The sequence below is a fragment of the Pogona vitticeps genome, chromosome 3, assembly GCF_051106095.1.
Source record: "Pogona vitticeps strain Pit_001003342236 chromosome 3, PviZW2.1, whole genome shotgun sequence".
Lineage (NCBI taxonomy): Eukaryota > Metazoa > Chordata > Lepidosauria > Squamata > Agamidae > Pogona > Pogona vitticeps.
Genome location: NC_135785.1, coordinates 229,370,457 through 229,391,480, shown reverse-complemented (window position 1 = coordinate 229,391,480; position 21,024 = coordinate 229,370,457). Strand labels below are relative to the sequence as shown.

At 41.2% G+C, this 21,024-nt stretch overlaps 4 protein-coding genes across 9 annotated transcripts in view; 2 read left to right on the top strand and 2 right to left on the bottom strand.

Moving 5' to 3' along the window:
* Positions 1–379, bottom strand: part of SENP7 (SUMO specific peptidase 7) — a 52,526-nt gene extending 52,147 nt beyond the window's left edge. For 4 of the 5 annotated variants that reach the window (XM_020784894.3, XM_020784895.3, XM_020784897.3 and 1 more), the window contains exon 1: positions 253–377. The gene's annotated coding sequence lies outside the window, so the exon portion shown is untranslated. Of the gene's footprint in view, positions 1–252 lie in introns of all 5 variants that reach the window. The other variant, XM_020784892.3, reaches the window with a different exon arrangement.
* LOC110074591 (putative protein ARB2BP) lies at positions 81–5,736 on the top strand. Of its 2 annotated transcripts, XM_020784900.3 has the most exons (3): positions 81–209; positions 2,731–2,795; positions 4,239–5,736. In XM_020784900.3, exons 2-3 carry the CDS (start codon positions 2,790–2,792, stop codon positions 5,286–5,288), a joined length of 1,056 nt encoding a protein of 351 aa, XP_020640559.3. In that variant the 5' UTR covers positions 81–209; positions 2,731–2,789; the 3' UTR covers positions 5,289–5,736. The 2 variants fall into 2 exon arrangements, with proteins under 2 accessions (XP_020640559.3, XP_078246050.1); XM_078389924.1 differs by lacking the exon at positions 81–209 and having other exon boundaries at positions 2,713–2,795.
* Positions 5,737–6,068: 332 nt separating this feature from the next.
* TXNL4B (thioredoxin like 4B) lies at positions 6,069–10,526 on the bottom strand. The gene is made up of 3 exons (XM_020784904.3): positions 10,308–10,526; positions 9,220–9,371; positions 6,069–6,756 (listed from the first exon to the last, which is right to left on the bottom strand). The coding sequence occupies exons 1-3, from the start codon at positions 10,437–10,439 to the stop codon at positions 6,591–6,593; spliced, it is 450 nt and encodes a 149-aa protein (XP_020640563.1). The 5' UTR covers positions 10,440–10,526; the 3' UTR covers positions 6,069–6,590.
* Positions 10,527–10,560: 34 nt separating this feature from the next.
* TRMT10C (tRNA methyltransferase 10C, mitochondrial RNase P subunit) lies at positions 10,561–16,425 on the top strand. Its single transcript, XM_020784898.3, has 4 exons — positions 10,561–10,684; positions 12,088–12,190; positions 13,275–13,345; positions 14,388–16,425. Exon 4 carries the CDS (start codon positions 14,412–14,414, stop codon positions 15,681–15,683), a length of 1,272 nt encoding a protein of 423 aa, XP_020640557.3. The 5' UTR covers positions 10,561–10,684; positions 12,088–12,190; positions 13,275–13,345; positions 14,388–14,411; the 3' UTR covers positions 15,684–16,425.
* Positions 16,426–21,024: the final 4,599 nt, after the last annotated feature.

Sequence of the window (21,024 nt, the reverse complement as noted above, 5' to 3'; positions counted from 1 at the left end):
ACCTGTCAACGAGGGAACTAATTCGCCCACCAATCCGGTTCCTTCGCCACGTTCAAGGGCCAGCGCCGCGCTGCCTTTCCAAGCGCATTTCAAGAGCTGCCGCGCGGTTGCCCCCAAACCAACCTCTCCTACCTACAGGAGCAACTTCTGCCGGGCAGGAAGCGGTTCTGCGCCCGTTCCGGGAAACGGGAAACAGACAACCAAGACAGGTCGGATTCTGACTCGGAGCCCCCGGTCCCCTTCCCTTCTTACCTGGCCGGAGATGGCCCCCTAGCGCCACCCTCTCCGGTCCTTTTTGCCTCCCCAGATTGTCTCCGGTGGCTTGTTTGTCCGGCGCGGCAGCATCCGGCCACTTCCGGCACAGGCGCCGCCCCTTGATTTAAATATATCTTTCTATGGCTATACAGTCTATTTATATATATACTGTACATATATTTTATATATATGGGCGGTGAAGAAGAGGGAATGAGCGTTAGCGAGATTCTCGTAGCCTCTCTGAGGAGCGGCGTTGGGAACGTTCCTCGTTCTCTCCCGTTGCTTCGGTTGGGTCGACTCTGGGCCCCAGGCTTCGGTTTCCGTAGCAACCGTAGGGCCTTTGGGGAATGTACCTTCTCCCCGCAGGCGTTTCGGTTCATCCAAATACTCTTCCTGGGCCTCTCAAGAAATATCAAAATTTGCCCCCAGCCCGTCCACAGAGTGAGTTAGGGTGAATTTGTGTTTGGCCTGAGAAGGTGACGCCGAACCAGGCGGTTCAGCCTTGGCCTTTGTTGAAGCCCCACCCCCAAAAAAGTGTTGAAGATGGCGAGGGATTAATAGGGTTAAAGAGGGAGAAATCCCAAAACCTGCTAAAGAAGACTCACCCGAACTAGGCAAACGTTTATTTATTTTATTTATTTATTTATTTGATTTATATCCCGCTCATCTGGTAAATCTATACCACTCTGAACGTTCAGGTTCACCCGAAGGAATTTGAAGAATAGAATGGGGTTAGTTTGCACGTTGCAAAATCCGACAAAAGGGGGCAATGGTACATACAGGATTGGTGTTAGGGACAAGCATGGCTATAATTTAAGCCTATGACAAGGGAATCGAGGGTGAGCCCCTGCACAACCAAACCAAGTTATTAGACTACCTTAATTTAACACTACAAATGCAGGAGCAGGTGATACCTTTTGTTAGATCACTTAAAACAAATTAAGTAGGCAGCTAGTTTTCAATGATAATTGATCTTCAGAGTTGTGCACCAAGATCTCATGTAAAAATGATGTATATTAGAGCCCCATAGCAGGGTTGTTTGTTCCTGCCAGGCAAGTTTCCGAAGGAGAGTTGAGATGCAGTTTCAGGATGTGGGTGGGGGTGGTTAGAAATTCCTCCCTAAGCAGGGACTATATGGGATAAATTCCAAAATGCTGCTTGGAGTGGATTTTTCAATCACCACATCAGCAATTGCAAACCTATAGCACGAATGTCACAGCTGGCATGCAGAACCCTCTCTGTGGGCACACGAGCCATTAGTCGCTGGATTGCTACCCCAGCAGCCAAACCTGAGGAGGCGGCTGCAGCTGCAGTGCTAGCACCCTGACAGGCTTCAGGCCAGGATCCGGAGCAGCTGGTGTTGGTGTGCCAGCTGAGCTATAGGTAGTGGCGAGGTTGGGCACGACTGGAGGTGGATCTGGAGGCACCTCTGTGCCCCGGATTCCCACTTCCGCCACTATCACTTTCACTACTGCCCACTGTTTTTTTTTGGGGGGGGGGACAGTTTGGTCCTTTGGGCTCAAAAAGGTTTGCCATCACTGACGCACATCCTGAATCTGTTTGTAGACTTCCTCTCAACTCTCCTTAAGAAACTTGCCTGGCAGGAACAACTGCTATGCCATGAAACTTTGGGACTCTGATACATTCTCTACTGTCATCTGGGGGAAGGAGAAGAACCCATAGATGACAAATTACAAGTGCAAAAATTAAGCATTGTTGCTTTTTCCCAAGAACTTAAAATTCAACATGTATACATCCAGAGGCCAACTCTCCAGTTTTTCCTTATTGCAGACAAAGATACTGTACTCTGTAACTGACCTGATCACTTTTCTTGGCTATCTGACTGTGCTCTATGACAGTATACTGACAGAGTTTCCTGTGTTGCCTCTGTTTGTCTTGATAATGGATATACTTTTCATGACAAGTATAAATAATATTTTCCTATACAGTATATGTATTCTTGAAATCATCTGCTAAAAATGGAAATCACTTTTGAGGAAATGTATTTGAATACATGTAGGGTTATAACACTTTAATACATCTGGGATGACTGATTTTATACATTCTGAAGAAACATCCATAAAATATTTTAAATAACATCGACTATAACTGAATGTTTGAATATGAGCATGTTTTCAATAGCATAGATTATCAAGATGCCTTTGCGAATATGTGTCACTCCCATACGACAATGCAGTGGTTAATAAAGGAATCACTTACTAGTGCTTCAATGTCGTGGTTATGATTAAAATGTTAAGAGATGTAAAAAACAAAGATGCTTCAACAGAAGAAAAGAACCACTTTAGTATGCTTATCCCTACTACCAAGGAGCATATGGTACCAATCTGAGTCTTATACTCTCATTTTAAATGGAGAGAGACTATGGTATTTGGAATTTGTGTTTGATCCTTAGAATTACAGTTAGAGGAAATGACAGAGATACATAGGTTATAATGGTTCCATCTCTTCAAACAGAATTCTGAAGCACAATAGACTAATGTAACTAGAAGACTTTGATAAGATTCTCAAGCAACATGAATGTAAGTATATTAAAGTTCATGCTAATCATATCCTCCTTTCTTGAAATAGAAGTCCACCCAAAATGTATCTTGCATTTTCTTCCAACATCCCTCCACATTTCATTGCCAAATAATGCAATAAAATCTATTAATATAATCATTCCAAACATACTCTGAAGAAATGCTAACAGATAGTGTGTCTTATCTATACAAAGTTTCTATCTTGTGTAGACCTAAATTTAGAAATTATCAGGGCTACACTAGTTGAACTAAAATACCTCAGAAAATATACAACTAGGTTAATTGCACTGGGGAAAAAGTTAATGAAATAGTCTGCATGCCCCTTAAAGCACAACTGTAACAAAAAGTGTGCACACACAAAAAGCATCCCAAAACTCATCCCCCTTCGAGCTCTTCTACTTGAGTTCCAACAGTGCTCCTCACCATTTCTCACCATTTTAAGAAAATTTCTTAGCATGCATGGCTGGAACTCGCAGCCATTCCTGGTGTTAATGTTATGGTAAAAGACAGCACTTCAGTTTGCATCATTCTAGCTTTCTCATAAATAATAATTAAGTAATTAGTAACAGTATGAATCAGGAGGTCCAGAAACATTGGTGGGCATCAATGGATGTCTCCATGGATATCGCACTGGAACAGCTAGGAAAGTGTTCCACCAAGGAATGCTCTTAATTACATTTCAGAGAATGATGTAATGTAGAGAAAGCATGACAGAAATCTAACCAAAATACAGTGGTGCCTCACTAGACGATGATAATCCGTTCTACTGAAATTGCTGTTTAGCGAAATCACTGTCTAGCGAAAAGCATTTCCCTTTTGGAATGCACTGAAACTTGTTTAATGCATTCCAGTGGGGAAGAATTGTCGTTGTCTAGGGAAGATCGGCCATAGGAAAGGCGCTTTGCGAACCACTGATCAGCTGTTTAAATAGCTGTCTTGCGAAGCTTAGGTCCTGAAAACACCCGTTTTGCGAGCGCGGAGGGAGCTGTCAAAATCATTATCTAATGAAAATCGGTTTGCAAAGCAGGGACCAAACATTGTCCAGCAAAATTCCCCCATAGGAATCACTGTTTTGCGAATCGTTATAGCGATCACAAAAAGTCAATGTCTACCGAAAAAACTGTCATGCGGGGTAACTGTCTAGCGAGGCACCACTGTATATAGGGCATGATTCAGTCAAAGTTAAATTGCATTGATTCCAGAGGTTAAGTAACTAACTCCAGTGGGAGCTAAAGTAACCAGTTTTGAGCCATGCCACTATTTCTGGGTGACAGTAGAAAAAACTTTGACAGTAGTATTTCCTTACTATATATACTAGTGAAATACAGTATCATATGCATAGTCAGTCCTGTAGCTTCTCAACAATATCTTGTCACAAGATGCTGAACATATTATCTCAAGAAATGGTCTATTGTTGACATATTCTATCTGTTTTATTTATAGTGGTTACAAATGAATGAAGATCTGAGCTTCAGAAAATTAATAAATGGTTCAGAGTGTCCAGAAATACTTAAATATGACTTTAACAAAAATGGCGAGCTTAGGCATATCGAAACCAATGAACCTTTTGTTTTTAGTTATCAAAATTCTTATTCTGATAATCACAAACGTTACCAAATTCTTGGGCACTTAGTTACGCAGTATGTTTATGAACTTCTGGAAAAGGCTTGCAAATTACAAAAGATTTACATTCCAAAAGATATACCAAAAAATGAACTTTGCAGTTTCTTTTTCATGAGTGAAAATGCATTAAAAAATTGCTCAACTGTAGTTGTCCTCCTTCAAGACCAAGGGACCTTTTGTGCAGGTCAGTGGGGGCAGAAGGTCATAATTCATGAAGGTCTACAATATGGATCTCAAATACCGTTCATTGCAATGGCTTTGCAGTGCTCTTGGGGTGTGATTGTTTTAAATCCCAATGACTGTTTCATTGATCTGAAGACAGAAAAAGAATGCTTAAGCCTATCAGAGAAAGAACACTCCACTTGTCCTAAAGAATCTTGCAGTGTTCCAAAGAGAGACACCAGCAGTCCAGAAGAACATACCATCTATGTTTGGGACCACTTCATTTCAAACGCTACAGCTAGTAATGTGGCCTTCATTGCCCATGGCTATGGAGGATTGGTTTTCGTCAACTTGCTCATGCAGAGAACTTCAGAAGTAATGAACAAGGTGTATGCTGTTGCATTTATTGATTCCACACATCACACTATGTACCAGACACAAGGCAATTCCCAGGTACAGGCATGGATATGGAAACACTGTCAACAGTGGGTGTCAAGCAGTAAGCCTTTAGGTAGGTCAGTGGGCTATCTTGTAAAAGCAGACTGCCCTACTGTTTCTGCAGGGACTGAAAAATATGATCTGGCACCTTCATTTTGTCTACATTCTGTTTTCAGGTGTCTTAGGAATAGACTGAAAATGGGCTCTAAGAAGTGTTTTGTTCGCTCACCTATTGCAACAAGGAGCAAAAAAATTACAAAGAAAAGTTAAGAAAGTATCTCTTTTTCTTTTATTGGTAAAAATTGGGTGCTGCCCTATATGGCTCAATTCAACTTGGACGTATTCTATTTTATACAGATACGTAATACTTATTTTTGAGGAAGCAATGTTACCATGATATTCTGAAAAGTTTAATTTTGAATTACCATTGTTTATTGGATCTTTTTTCCCTTTCTGAAATGCAACTTTGTGTTAATTAGAGATATGCAAATTTGTTTTTGGACTAAAGCGCCTTGAATTCCCTAAAAAGCTGTGTTGGCTAGGGCATTCTGGGAGTTGTAGTCCAACGAAGTATCTGCATATTTCTAACATTAATGCTGAAATTTAAAAGCTCTGTTCCTTCCTATTTCTTAAAAATGTACTATTTATGGAAAAATTATTTTTTCTCCAAAATATTTTCATGTTCCTTTTTTGTGAGTAAAAAAAACCCACCACTGAATATGTAGATTGTAATTATGAATGGATATACTACTATGTAGCAAATGTTGGAACAAAGAACTTGGACTAGGATCCTCCTAACCTATGCAGAATGCTCCATTACACATGTGGTTCCTTGTTTCTCACCATGTGCATAAGAGAGATTCATGAACCCTTGCATACATTTGAAAGCTCTATTGTTTGCAAGCTAGTGACTGTTACTGCAAATGAACACTTCAGGTGCAGAGCTCTTACATTCTGCCCTTAGTTGCACAGGTTATCCAAATCATTCAGCCTTTTTACTGTATCACCGTACTTTTATGCAGCATGAATAATAGCAAACAATCCTCAAACTTTTGGCAATACATTTATTGCAATCAGTTCTGCTGATAGTACTTTCCTCTGGTAGTACTTTCCTCGTTCAGAAAATAACTTCTTGCTTTCATCTGTGAAACCAGTAATGTCTTTGAAAAGTAAATTAGCAGTTGAGCTGTAGTGGCATACATTGAGATGGCTTCAATTTTAATGATTTTTCAAAAATCCATTTTAATTTTAGATTTCTTCAATGAGACATAACACCAGTAAAATGAGCTGTACAGTGTACTCAAATGGTCCCCGGTGGTTATATGAACTGCCATCTGTAACAGCTTCTTTGACCAATACCTTAGATTAGTACAGTTCTAAAGTAATAAAATAGATTTGTCAGTTTGTTTGCAAATGGCAGATTGGAAGACATGAACAATAAAATGTCTGTCTCTTTTAGTGGTGATCTATACAATCTTGAGGATGAAAATAAAGTCTCATCTGGTTTCAACGGTGAGAAGTATTTGAAGAAAGGTGTGCATTCCAATTTGCATTCTTCTCATTTTGGAGCATTTAAATGTCTTGGTAGAGAAGATCATACTTAGGAATATTCTTTGGATCAATTGGGCTACGTACAATGAGCTTTCCACGCATTGCTCCACGGTAAATCACCTCAATCAAATCTATGAAGTCTTGTTTTGTTTTGAAACTTCCCACAAATTTAGTGTGATCAGGAGATCTAATTAGGAAAGAATAGTAGTAAAAAGTAAATGAAAACTGGAATAATTAAATAGTTAAGCTCTGAAATACTTATACTCCAAAGTCTGAATCCTGAAGAGCTCATACAACAAATTAATGCATGCATACATGAAAGTGTGTGCACCCATTCCTTATTATTGGATTTGATCAACTGCTTGTCTAGTCTAGGACTTTGTCTTCTAAGCAGATATTTCCAGGAAGCTTATACTGTAAACTGGGACGTAAAGGCAACTGCTTAAGTAGACAATTAACTCTGTACAGTGAGAGTCTCTTTAGCCAGAGATATGTTCTATGAATTTGATCCAATTACCCTTTCAAACCATCTAAGTCAGGCCATCATCTATCCTGTAAGTAGATTCAAAAATCAGGTGTTGTCTGAAGTACTGTCCAGTATCTACTGCCAATCAGTATCACTCAGTGACCATGATTTCTAGTATGAAAGACAAGGGGAAGAAAACACCTCACTGTCCATTTTAATCACACCATGCACAATTTTATAAATTTGTTCTCTTTCTTTCTTCAGCAAACAGGAATGTTACTTGTTTATAGTGGCACAAACACTGATTTATCTAGATAACATGAAGATATTTAGGTACTTTTTGCTTCTTCTTTGGATGCTTATTATTATTTTCTCCATATCAAGAACAAGTTGAGCATTTTGGTCAGAGTGGTGGTAGCATGTCCCTACTACTAGGTCACTTACAGAGTCTGGTACTGTTGGCCACAGTCTTTCTGTGAAGAAGTAAACTGCAGTGAGGGTCTCCCTAGCAAGCTGTCTGGCACTGCCCCACAAACCTAGCGGAGACCAGGATAGAGCACATCTCCTGGGCTCCTAGGCTGCAGAATGCATCACTGCAGGTGGAGAAAGGGCAATGGCCTTATGTGGGACACCTGCAGGTGTAAGAGGGCTAGAGTGTCATCAACCATGCCAGATGAAGATGAGACATGGGAAGAGGTGATTGAACACTGGGACCTCATCTTCTATGTGTCTACAGAGGTGCAAGCAGGGATAGAGGATAAGGGGAGCCATCTCTTCCTCCCCAGCCTGTTCGGACACGGAAGGGATAGGGAACTCAAGGCTCTGGCAACGCTGACCCAATGTCATCCCAACTTTGGCATCCTTGCCTTTGGCATCCTTGCCATATGATGGGAGCAGCAGAGTCTACTCTGACCCACCTTTGGCACTGGAGACGCAAGTGGCAACAGGCATGGCAAAGGAGGCTCTTGGGGAACAGTACCACAGAACCCATTTCCCATCTTTATCATCTCTTCCTAAAAGAGCTGTGCCCAGATGGGGACTCATGCTTCCTGCCCACTTTTCCAGACCTGGATTTCTGGGGAGTATTAGTGCTGGAAATTCAACCTCCTCAGAATGTGGGAGGAAGGGGCAGTAGGCGCTGAATCTGTGCCTTTAACAAAAACAGCCATCAATTGCTCATAACTTATTTTGATCTCAAATACATTTTACCATCATCTCCAAGAGATTTTTCAGCCTGAACTGGATGCTTTCAAGATCCTGCCAGTTTTTCTTACAGAATTAATGTACAAGTTGCTCATCTTTTTCTTACATCAAAGCACACTGAAGGTTCCATCTTATTGAACCTGCTACCTCAGGAACCCTTGTTTCTCACTTAAAGTAAAAGGGATCTGAGCTGCAGCAAGCCTTGTGTTTTCAGAAATTGAAATGTGTCATCACATCTCCATCCCACTAAGCACTGTGAGCTTCCTTGTTATAACCTGATATCTACACGTCACTAACTTGTCCCGTCTGCAACCTGTTATGGATCTCGGTTAAACAGCGGATGCCCCTAATTTTCATATCTCGTAGCCTGATTAAGAGTTCTGGAGGTTTTAAAAGTTTGCAAACTTGTGGCATTTTACTTCGTCCTAATAGATACTGCCCAGTTTCTGGAGATTATGGAGAAATATTTTTATTCACTCAGTTTAGAGCTTGAAATATTTGTGATATAAAGAGGGATAATGTCAGTATTATTTTAGTAATGCTTCAAATTATTAAATAGAGCATACCTGTACCAGTGGAATAAGGACTACAGTAGGATCCCCATATCCTCTGGGAATTGGTTCCAGGACTCCATGGATACTGAAAACCATGGATATATCATCATATATATCATGGTAAAAAGAGGTGGGAAGGGAAAAAATGTTCATATGCACTACCAGAACTAGAAGGTGCCGGAGACCATGCTCTGTATTCTTCACTAACAAGAGTTCATAGCATGGTCTCTGGCTCCATCCAGTAACCTGTTCTGGTAATACATGTGAAAACAATGTTTTCTGATTTTATTTCTTTGAATATATTCAATATTTTCAGGCCATAGATAAGTGAAACACTGGATATGGATCCCATGGATACAGGAGCCCTACTGTATTTAGAGCAAAGAATAAACCAAAGATAGATTACCACAGACACAAATGAACTTACCCATAATCCACTTTCATGTGCTGCCCATTGAAAAAGAAGACAGTTGATGGAATATAGCTGATGTCAAAATATTGGGTGTACACTGGCACGTTGTTTACATCCACCAAATAAATAGAAGCCATTCTGCTTAAGTCATGAGATGTTTTTGCAAGCTGTAGACAAGGAGAATTTGTTTAAGTGGTGTTCAATATAAGAAAGTCTGGACAATACTTACACTATTTTAGACTACAATTGTAACTGAAATCTGTTTGTGGTTTTGTTGTTGAGGAAGGGGAAATAATATGTAATTCTGGCCCGCTTGTCCCCCGGCCGCTGACAGTGCTGTGTGTGCAGTGTGTGTGGACACACCAGCTCCGCCGCACCATTTATTACTAATATGTAATTCTGAAATGTAACTGCTTCATGTCAGTCACTACACAGGACTAGAAGCATCCAAACACTGTGCTCTTAAAATACAATAACAAGATCAAAGTGGTAGTGGCAGCCTAGATTAGGACCAAGATACAGTACCTAAAGTACTAAGGTCTGCCATACAAGTGATCTGTTGAAATAATCACAGATGATTGTGCTTCACATGCTGCCATCACCAGATGCATGGTAGATGGGAACGTGAAGTAAATCTTATTCATTGTAGCCCTGCTCTCTTTTTATCAGTTTCGTACATTTCATGGAAACCTTCCGTCAGGTATATCAGGCAAAATCCAAAGGGGGGAAAACCCAAAGAAGACAAAATCATGTGGCACCTTCAAGGCTGACTATTATATTTTAATACAGTATGAGTTTTCGTAGGCATGTGTTTTTCCCCCTAGGTGGCTGGGGAGTTTTTACTCCCTTGGCTATTTTTGTATGCCAGCTGCTCTACGAGGAAGATTTTAGCGTTTTCTTGCATTTAAAAATTTTGACCTTTGAACGTCCCAGTGATAATATTTACTCGAGAGTTTGGAAACGTAACTTTCTGGACCCCGACGTATATCGACCGACTATTGCAGGCTGGGGGAATTCTGGGAGCTGTAGTCCAAAACGTTTCCTTTTCCAAACTCGGCTAATAACACACGCATACACGCCATAAGAAGAAACCAAAACCTCACAATGTCATCCAGCTGCATGCAAACCAGATCGTTATCTCTGCCGAAGCGAAGAACCAGGACTTTCTCCGCGACGCCCTTGATCGCTTCGTCCACCTCCTTTTTGCTGCTCAGTTTGGGCAGCAAAAAACTCATCGCGACCGGGAGAACCGCCGAGAGCGGCAGCGCGAGCCCACGCCGGCCAGTTTGGTCGGCCTCGGCCACTCTCCTGTGATTGACTTAAGAGGCCAGCCAATCAACGGCAACGGCCGCTGAGCGTTTTCCGTGCACGTGGTTTGCTGCGGAACGAACGGAGCGGGGTGGCCGCGTGCGCGTGGCTGTTTCCGGCAGGAAGAGCGGTCGTTGGAGGCGGTGTGGTTGCAGCGTTTTGAGTTTACGCGGTAGGTGACTTTACTTTCCGAGATTGGGGGAAATGGAGGGGGATCGCGGTAGTCAATTTCCCCCCCCCCGGCGAACGATGTGTCGGGAAGCAGCAACATTTTCTAATTAAAAAGTAACGTGTGCCGGCTTTCTCCGCCGGTAGCATATTGGTCAGTGGCTCGCTGCTTAGTGTAGTAAATTGAATTAGAGTAGCCCCTTTGAATCAGTGGAGATTTGGTGAATCAACTTCTCCAGAAGTTCCATGTATTCAAACGGCATGTTGTAACTATGACTCATTTCAACATGTTATTTGCTGGTATATATTCACCTCGACTTATATAAATCAAATAAATAAAAAATTATGGCGACCCCTATGGATGAGCGATCTCCAAAGTATCCTGTCCTCAAGAGCCCTGCTCAGCTCTGGTACACTCAAGGCTGTGGTTTCCTTTAGGGAGTCAACACATCTCATATTTGGGTTTCCTCTTTTCCTGTTGCCTTCAGCCTTTCCCGGCATTGTTGTGTTTTCCAGAAAATCTTGTTTTCTCATGATGTGCCCAAAGTATGGTCACTCCCATTTTATCATTTTTACTTCCAGAGATAGGTTTTGCTGATAACTGATCTGCTCTAGGACTCATTTGATAGTTTCATGAATTCCTTCATAAATCAAAGAGGCTGTTCGGGTCCACATTATGAGAGGAGATGTTTGTATGCAATTGTGCCAGCGGTGCCTGTTTCCTCATTTCAGAAATCAGCTGAGGCTTTGAAAGGATCATTTGATGAGGTGACAAGACACTCCTCAAGAGACATTAGGGAGCTATTAGGTACCATAAGCCTCCTACAGTGCTCCATCTTAATTTGCCCAACTTCCAGTGGTTCAGAGTTCCCGAGAGTGTAAACCCCACCAGATAATGATCTGTCCATAACAATAGAGACTTTCTCTTTATGTATGAAATCTCTGCTTCAGTTCTCCTAAGAGCACTGATTCTACTAAACTAATCTGGTTTCACTAATGAATAAAGATAGTGGCCTTCTTCAGGTATTCGCCGCAGCTTTCTTACATTTCAGATGTGGGAAAGGGAAGCATTCTCATCTTGTGAAAGCTCCCAATGTGATGAAGGAAAGTGGTGGTCCAAGGTTCTCAGTTGGACAGGCACCTTACCCAAATAGAGAAGGCTCCCTGCTGCAGAGGTTTAGCCCTCAACAGACGGTGACAGAATTGCTGACTGTTATCTGATAGTGAGTTGCTAGAGAGCATGGCTCTGCTGCTCCCCCCACACCTGGAAATATGTGAGTGGGGAATGCTTGAATAATACAGTTATCTTTCTTTGTCTGCTGTACTGGAGAACAAGAAGGATCATAGCTTGTATGATTATTTTACATGTATAGGTTTCTCTCATTTTTCTATTTTTTCTTATCACAGGGTTTATGGATTTCCTTCATTAGAGCTGTAAGATGATAGGAAGTAGCCTTAGTCACAGCTATCGAGAGTTTCCCGCCTCTACATGAAGTGTTGAAGACTGAAAGTAAGATCATCTGTGTGTAAACTCTGTGTGTTGTACCAGCGATTTGTGATCCTTCCTCTTCTCCAGTAGAGCAGACAGATAAAACAAAGTGTCCTGATGGAAATAAAAATGGGCAGGAACAAAATGTGAAAAGGCTTGAAAATAATTGCCTTGAAATAAGTAACAGTAGCCTGAAAGATTCTCTCTGTCTGTCTATAATGCATGTAAAAGTGCCCCGTTTAACGACGAATTCGCATAGCGATGGCAAAAATGCCATCGCTTTTGCGATCGTATAACGAAGGTGCCTATGGGGAAAAATTGCTTTGGAGTCCTCGGCTAGGGAAGGCAACCCGGGGCAGCAGGGACAGGGTGGAGGGGTCCTGAAGGCTTCCAGGCTTTTGCCCCCCCACCCACCCTGTCCCTGCCAGTTTTTAGTCCATTAGAACGCAATAACCAGGTTTTAATGCGTTTCAGTGTGCTTTTTAATTTCGCTTTACGATGTTTCCGTATAGCGACGTTAATCCTGGAATGGATTAACGTCGCTATACGGGGCACCACTGTGTACACACACACACACAGAGAGAGAGAGAGAGAGAGAGAGAGAGAGAGAGAGAGAGCTGCCCATGAACTGGAAACTAGAGATGGGGGTATTTGTATATGAATGCTCCCACACATCTGGACATAACGAAGGCCCGGCCCCCTGCGGCTGGACTGTCCACTCACGTGTCCGCTGCCACCACTGGCTCCACTCTCCCAATCGCTCCAGAGCTCACGGTCGGCTATCCACTTGTCATCCTGGTAGGGAGAATCATCTTCCCTCCTTCTGCCAGGAGTAGATAGTTGACCGTGAGTTCCAGAGTGATTGGAAGGGAGAGCGGAGCCAGCAGTAGCAACGGACGTGTGAGTGGAAGGTCCAGCCCCAAGGGGCCGGACCCTCGTTACATCCAGCTGTGCAGGGGTAGTCACATACAAATACCCCCATCTCTACTGGAAACCAATCATCTTTGGTGGGGTAAAGTAAATAAAAGTTATATTTTTAATGCATATTAACTGAAATGAGGCTGAAACCTCTTTATGTTCTCAAAACTTCTGTTTTCATTCCCAGAATCTGGCTTGCAGTGCAATATAAATACAAACAAATATCAGAAAGTAACTGAATATTAAAGCAATTAAAAGGTAACATGTTTTGTGGACTATGTTTTCTCTTTATCGTGGGTGTTTTTTATTTTGGTTAAAGTGATCTTATATTAATGTTATTTCTCTTTACTTGTTAATTAACTCTTGTATCTGGGCACAATTCAAAGTGTTAGTTTTAACCTATAAAGCCCTAAGCAGCTTGGGGCTAAGCTATCTTTTAAAAAATGCATTTCCCAGTAGGAGCCTGCTTGGATGTTAAGATAATCAGGGGAGGCTTTTCTTTCATACCCACCACCCTCACAGGTGTGCTTGGTGGGGACATGAGAGAAGGCCTTCTCTGTTGCTGCTCAAGACTCTTGAACCTCCTCCCACTTGAGGCCAGGCCGGCCCCATCTTTACAGTCCTTCTTCAAGCAGGCAAAGACCTTTCTCTTCAGACAGGCTTTTCCTTAGCTACTGGTTGTCTAAGATGGGTTTTAAAATGAAATGATGTGTATTTTTCTTTCTTCTAAATCTAATGCTTTTGCCTAACATTTTAAATAAAATGCTTATTTAGTTCATTTTTAGTATTTGAATACCAATTTACTGTTTTTAGCTTCTAATATAGTGTTTTTAATTATGTAAGCCCTCTTGGATTCTTTTTAGGAAAATGGTGCGGTAAAATACTTTAAATAAATAAATCTCACCTTGGAATAGGGCAGTAATTGCTTGGTAGTTGTATGCTAAGGGGTCAAGTATATATTAGTTTCCTTGTGTTTTTGTTAAAATACCATTAGAAGGAAGAATAGGATGAGGACAGGATTGCTGAGCTGAGGCTTCTGATGCTCCTTCATAAATTCCTACATTTAATTTCCCGTTTCTCTTCTGCACTCTCCCTTCTCTTTAAAATATCCAACAGCTTTGCTGTACGAAATCTTCTTTTTCTTTTATTTCTAACTATTATTTCTCAGTGTTTCGCTGCTGTTCAGCACCATATATGTTTGTTCCTACTATCATCCTTTATGTTACTTTAGTCATTACTAGTTCCTATTTTGCTTCTATCTACATATACTGAATTATTTTGTTTCTCTATGTAATTACAGAACTGCTGCACATACTTTCAAATAATGAGAATTTTAAGTGTCTGTCTAGTGAATGTCATCAGAAGATCTTTCTTCCAGCTGACTGCACAAAGTGGAACATTTTTAATACTGCGCAGCAAGGTCAATACTTGTAGAACATTTGTTTTGTCTACGTGCTTGAACAAAAATAGCTTGCCAGATGCAACTGAGAAATTAAACTTGGATGCATGGAAAGATCTCATGCGAACAACCTCACAAGAAGAAACCAGTGAAAAAGACTCAGATGCTGAAGAAGACCCTAATTTAACAGCTACTAAGGAACTTATTGAAGTGTTGAGACTTACCACTAAACTTGTTCCAGAAAATATCAGTGAAGAACAGTTTCAGAACTTATTAGAGCTTCCCACTAAAACTTCCAAAAAGAAATACTTAGCTTTCTTGTTTAAAAGAGAACTTAAGAAAAAAGCTGAGAAAGAAAAGAAAGAAAAAAAGAAAGAATCATCTAGGGAAACTTGTGTTGAGAAAAATTCCAGCAATAAGCCAGAAAATAGACTTATTAAGTCGTTTTGGAGCAAATCAGAGGATATTGTGCATAGCTGGAGAGTTGCCCAGTCTATGATCTTCGGGCAGCCTCTCGTGTTTGACATGAGCTATGAAAATGAAATGTCACAGAAAGAAATAAAGTATACAGTGAAACAGATGATGGAATGTGAAGCGTTCAATCGTAGAGCCAAAGATCCATTTCACTTTCATTATTGCAGTCTCACAACAGATAGTCCGTATCACAAAGAATTTGTCAAACGTTACGGAGAAGCGTGGGACAAGTTGCTGGTGACAGTGAGTGAAAAGGCTTATGTTGAAATATTTCCAAGAGATCAGATTGTCTACTTAACTGCTGATTCTCCCAATGAAATGAAAAAGTTTGAGAATGATAAAATTTATATCATTGGATGCCTAGTTGACGGGGCAGGAAAACCAGGTATCTCCTTTGCTCGTGCAAAACGGCTGAACTTGGCAACAGCTCGACTTCCTTTGGACAGATACCTGGATTGGCAGATAGGTGGCAAAAACCTCACTTTGAATCAAATGGCATGTATCTTATTAGCTCTGAAAGATACTGGGGACTGGAAGGAAGCGCTCAAGTTTGTTCCACAAAGGAAACATTCTGGTTTTGTGGGAACTTCTTTAACAGAAACTGGGATAGGCATGAAAACAAAGACAAACAGGATAACAGCTAGTCAAGGAGTGTCACATTTTGCAGCCAAGTCCTCAAACAGGCAAACAAAGATTAAATGGTGGGAAGATGTCTCTTCATAGTGTATCAGTCATGGGTTATGCTTGACACAGGTTTGATTTAAGGCAAAATGTATCCTGCACAAGCTTTTGACTATTTGAAAATTTCCTGTGTCTTGAGTGACATTGATTTCTGTATATTTAGTGCAAGTACATGCTTAACTTTCACACATCATTGTGAGGACTAAATTCAGCTGAATTGTGCTCTGTGTCATTCAGGGCTCTTGTGATGGAAGAACTTCTAGATGTTTAAAAATCCAATGTTTTTTTTAAAAGTGATATTAAAAACTTCAGTAGTACGGTAATTGAACCTAAACTTTCTGGGCCTGACTTCTGGATGAGCTTTTCGACACAGTTTGTAAGATGAAACCACAAAATAATATATAAAAATTACAACTCTTGTGACATGAAAAAATTCAAATACAAGTTGGTATTCAAGACTTATCAGTAGTCCCAGCTGGTGGACTATGTGGCATGTGTGGCTCATGGCAGCTGGTGTTGAGCTGGTTCACAGATTAGAAACATTCAGGGGTCAACAATATGCTGATGCTATATTGCTGGGGCCAATTTACCACAGGTGATGCAATGCAACACATTGTGATTGCTTTTAAGCATGTGCTAAACAATATGGAGCTCATATTTACCAACCTGTCATTATTTCTGTTTTGCTCAAAATGTAAAAATTCTGCAAAGTGTGTTGACAGCAATGTAGCTGTGGTTGTACAGTACAGTACTGAGAAATAAATTCTTGATTTCTTTGAATATACTACTGCTGTTCCCTTTCTATGAACCATGTTTTCCTGAAAATAAGACAGATTCTTATATTAATTTTTGCTCCAAAAATGCATTAGTGCTTATTTTCAGGGGATGTTTTTTCCCCCCATGTAGAACAATCTTTGTTCTTCTTTAGTCGTTAAGTCATGTCCAACTCTTTGTGACCCCATGGACTACAGCAAGCCAGGCCCTCCTGTCTTCCACTGCCTCACGGAGTTGGGTCAAGTTCATGTTGGTGGCTTTGATGACACTGTCCAACCATCTCATCCTCTGACGTCCCCTTCTCTTGCCTTCACACTTTCCCAACACCAGGAGCTTTTCCAAGGAGTCTTCTCATGAGATGGCCAAAGTATTGAAGCCTCAGCTTCAGGATCTGTTCTTCCAATGAGCACTCAGGGTTGATTTCCTTCAGAATGGATAGGTTTGTTCTTCTTGCAGTCCAGGGGACTCTCAAGAGTCTCCTCCCACACCACAATTCAAAAGCATTAATTCTTTGGCGGTCAGCCTTCTTTATGGTCCAGCTTTCACTTCCATACATCGCTACCGGAAAAACCATAGATTTGACTATGAGAACTTTGTCAGCAAGGTGATGTCTCTGCTTTTTAAGATGCTGTCTAGGTTTGTCATTGCTTTCCTCCCAAGAAGCAGGCGTATTTTAATTTAGTGGCTGCTGTCACCATCTGCAGTGATCATGGAGCCCAAGAAAGTAAAATGTCACTGCCTCCATATCTTCCCCTTCTGTTTGCCAGGAGGTGATGGGACCAGTGGCCATGATCTTAAGTTCTTTTCAGGTTGGGCTTCAGACCATTTTTTGTGCTCCCCTCTTTCACCCTAATTAAGAAGTTTTTAAAGTCCTCCTCACTTTCTGCCATCAGAGTTGTATCATCTGCATATTTGAGGTTATTGATATTTCTTCTGGCAATCTTAATTCCAGTTTGGGATTTCTTCAATCCAGCCTTTCTCGTGATGTATTCTGCATATGAGTTTAATAAGCAGGGAGACAATATACAGCCTTGTACTCCTTTCCCGATTTTGAACCAATCAGTTGTTCCATATCCAGTTCTAACGGTTGCTTCCTGTCCCACGTATAGGATTCTCAGGAGATAGATAAGGTGGTCAGGCACTCCCATTTCAGAACTTACCATAGTTTGTTGTGGTCCACACAATCAAAGACTTTTGCGTAGTCAGTGAAGCAGAAGTAGATGTTTTTCTGGAACTCTCTGGCTTTCTCCATAATGCAGCACATGTTAGCAATTTGGTCTCTAGTTCCTCTGCCCCTTCGAAATCCAGCTTATACTTCTGGGAGTTCTCAGTCCACATACTGCTGAAGCCTACCTTGTAGGATTTTGAGCATAACCTTGCTAGTGTGTGAAATGAGTGCAATTGTACAGTATTTGGAGCATTCTTTGGCACTGCCCTTCTTTGGGATTAGGATGTAGACTGATATTTTCCAGTCCTCTGGCCACTGTTGAGTTTTCCAAACTTGCTGTCATATTGAGTGTAGCACCTTAACAGGGTCATCTTTCAAGATTTTAAATAGTTCAACTGGAATGCCATCCCCTCCATTGGCCTTGCTGTTAGCCATGCTTTCTAAGGTCCACTTGACTTCACTCTCCAGGATGTCTGGCTCAAGTTCAGCAACTGCACTATCTGGGTTGTCTGGGATGTCCAGATCTTTCTGGTATAATTCCTCTGTGTATTCTTGCCACCTCTTCTTGATGTCTTCTGCTTCTGTGAGGTCCCTCCCATTTTTGTCCTTTATCATGTCCATCTTTGCACAAAATGTTCCTTTAATATCTCCAATTTTTTTAACAGATCTCCTTTTCCTTTTCTATTCTTTTCCTCTGTTTCTTTGCACTGTTCATTTAAGAAGGCCCTCTTGTCTCTCCTTGCTATTCTTTGGAAGCCTGCTTTCAATTTTCTGTCACTTTCCCTTTCTCCCTTGCATTTTGTTTGCCTTCTGTACTCTGCTATTTGTAAGGCCTCATTGGACAGCCACTTTGCTTTCTTGCATTTCCTTTTCTTTGGGATGGTTTTTGTTGCTGCCTCCTGTACAATGTTATGAGCCTCCATCCATAGTTCTTCTTCTGTCCACCAAATCTGGTTCCTTAAATCTGTTCTTCACTTGCACTGTGTATTCATAAGGGATTTGGTTTAAAATTATACCTGCTAGCCCAGTGGTTTTTCCTACTTTCTTCATTTTAAGCTTGAATTTTGCTATAAGAAGCCGATGATCAGAGCCACAATCAGCTCCAGGTCATGTTTTTGCTGACTGTATAGAGCTTCTCCATCTTTGGCTGCTGAGAACATAATCAATCTGATTTTGTTATTGCCCATCTGGTGATGTCCATGTCTAGAGTTACCTCTTGTGTTGTTGAAAAAGAGTGTTTGTGATGACCAGCTTGTTCTCTTGACAAAACTCTCTTAGCCTTTGCCCTGATTCATTTTGAACTCCAAGGCCAAACTTACCTGTTGTTCCTTTTATCTCTTGACTCCGTACTTTAGCAATCCAGTCCCCTATCATTCCAATCCCCTATACAGTAATGAGAACATCTTTCTTTTGTGTCAGTTGTAGAAGGTGTTGTAAGTCTTCATAGAAATGGTCAGTTTCAGCCTCTTCAGCATTGGTGCTTGGTATATAAACTTGGATTACTGTGATGTTGAATGGTCTGCCTTGGATTTGTATTGAAATCTTTCTATCATTGTTGAGATTACCGTATATCCCGTTACAGCTTTTCCCACTCTTTTACTGACTATGAGGGCTATTCCATTCCTTCTACGGGATTCTTGCCCACAATAGTCGATATGATCGTCATCTGAATTGAATTCACCCATTCCCGTCCATTTTAGTTCACTGATGCCCAGGATGTCGATGTTTCTTCTTGCCATCTCCTCTTTGACCACCTCCAGCTTACCTAGGTTCATAGATCTCACTTTCTAGGTTCCTATGCTCTATTTTTCTTTGCAGCATTGGACTTTCATTTCCAGGCTCATCCACAGCTGAGCGTCCTTTTGGCTTTGTCCCAACCACTTCATTAGCTCTGGAGCTACTCATACTTGTCTTCTGCTCTTCATCAGTAGCATGTTAGATGCCTTTCGACCTGAAGGGCTCATCTTCCAGCGTCATATCTTTTAGCCTTTTGTTTCCGTCCATGGAGTTTTCTTGGCAAAGATACTGGAGTGGAATTGCCGGTTCCTGCTCCAGGTGGATTGCGTTTAGTCAGAACTCTCCACTATAACCTGTCCATCTTGGTTGTCCCTGTAAGGCATAGGCCATAGCTTCTCTGAATTCCTCAAGCCCCTTCGCCACAACAATCTACATTTATTCAAATACAGTCATGTCATCTTTTTCCAGTTGCTGCACAGTTGTGGAGGGTGAGTTTTCACTTAACTGCGGCTTATTTTTGGGGTAGGGCTTATATTACTAGCATCCTGAAAAATCATACTAGGGCTTATTTTCATGTTAAGTCTTATTTGGGGGGAAATAGGGTAGTAGTAACAATGATGAGAACAACTTATACAGCTGACAGATTGAAACATAATTTTGGGCTGAGTAATCCTTTTTTAATTATTATCATTAAAGGGTTACAAACATGTGCTTTAAAGCTCTCCAGTGCTCTTCAGACATGTTATGTGCTGTCAAGTCACATCTAACCTATAGCTACCCTAATAAGATTTTCAAGGTATTTATGGAATAGTTTTACCATTGTCATGCCTCAATGAGTTTCCATGGCCGAGTGTGGATTTGAACCCTGGTTTCCCGAATCCCCGTCTGTTACTCTGTCCAGTACACCACACTGGTTCTCTGGTTAGCCGTAGATTTACAAAATTTGGGGAAATGGTGAAGAAGCAAAATGTCCCTCAAATTTGGACAGATTCGGTGGCCGTTGTTACAAGTGGATTGTTGGTAAAGTAAGACTGAGATTGCAAATTCACTGTCACTCATCGTAAAACAAAGGACTCAAGGTATGTGTTTACAATGTCTTTTTTTTCTTTACACAAAATATTAGATCTTATCTGGTAATGTGATCAGTACCCTTCTTTGTCAGCAGTGCATTCTACATTGCACAGAGGACAATTCACACACATTTGATATCACAAATTATACAAAAGCCAGTTTCAGAATACTTCAGCCTCTTACGGTATTTTGTTGCACATTTCACAGTAGGTATTAGCAGACAATACGAATTACAGAAGAAAACTGAAGAGACTGAAACAGAGACAGCTAAAGTAGACTACATTCAGATTCCAAAATCCATCAGGACTGAATCTGGAACATGTATTCTTGTTTAGTCGTTAAGTCGTGTCCGACTCTTCGTGACGCCATGGACCAGAACACGCCAGGCCCTCCTGTCTTCCACTGCCTCCCGGAGTTGGGTCAAATTCATGTTCAATGACACTGTCCAACCATCTCATCATCTGTCGTCCCCTTCTACTCTTGCCCTCACACTTTCCCAACATCAGGGTCTTTTCCAGGGAGTCTTCTCTTCTCATTAAATGGCCAAAATATTGGAGCCTCAGCTTCTGGATCTGTCCTTCCAGTGAGCACTCAGGGCTGATTTCCTTCAGAATGGATAGGTTTGTTCTTGCA

What these genes read in the sequence shown, in the direction of transcription:
- TXNL4B (XM_020784904.3), bottom strand. Translation starts at nt 10,439, where the DNA reads ATGAGTTTTTTGCTGCCCAAACTGAGCAGCAAAAAGGAGGTGGACGAA. An exon ending in GCATGCAGCTGGATGACATT is followed by an intron (nt 9,372 to 10,307) that starts GTGAGGTTTTGG and finishes CCTTGTCTACAG; the next exon opens with CTTGCAAAAACATCTCATGA. An exon ending in CACATGAAAGTGGATTATGG is followed by an intron (nt 6,757 to 9,219) that starts GTAAGTTCATTT and finishes TTTCCTAATTAG; the next exon opens with ATCTCCTGATCACACTAAAT.
- TRMT10C (XM_020784898.3), top strand. Translation starts at nt 14,412, where the DNA reads ATGAGAATTTTAAGTGTCTGTCTAGTGAATGTCATCAGAAGATCTTTC.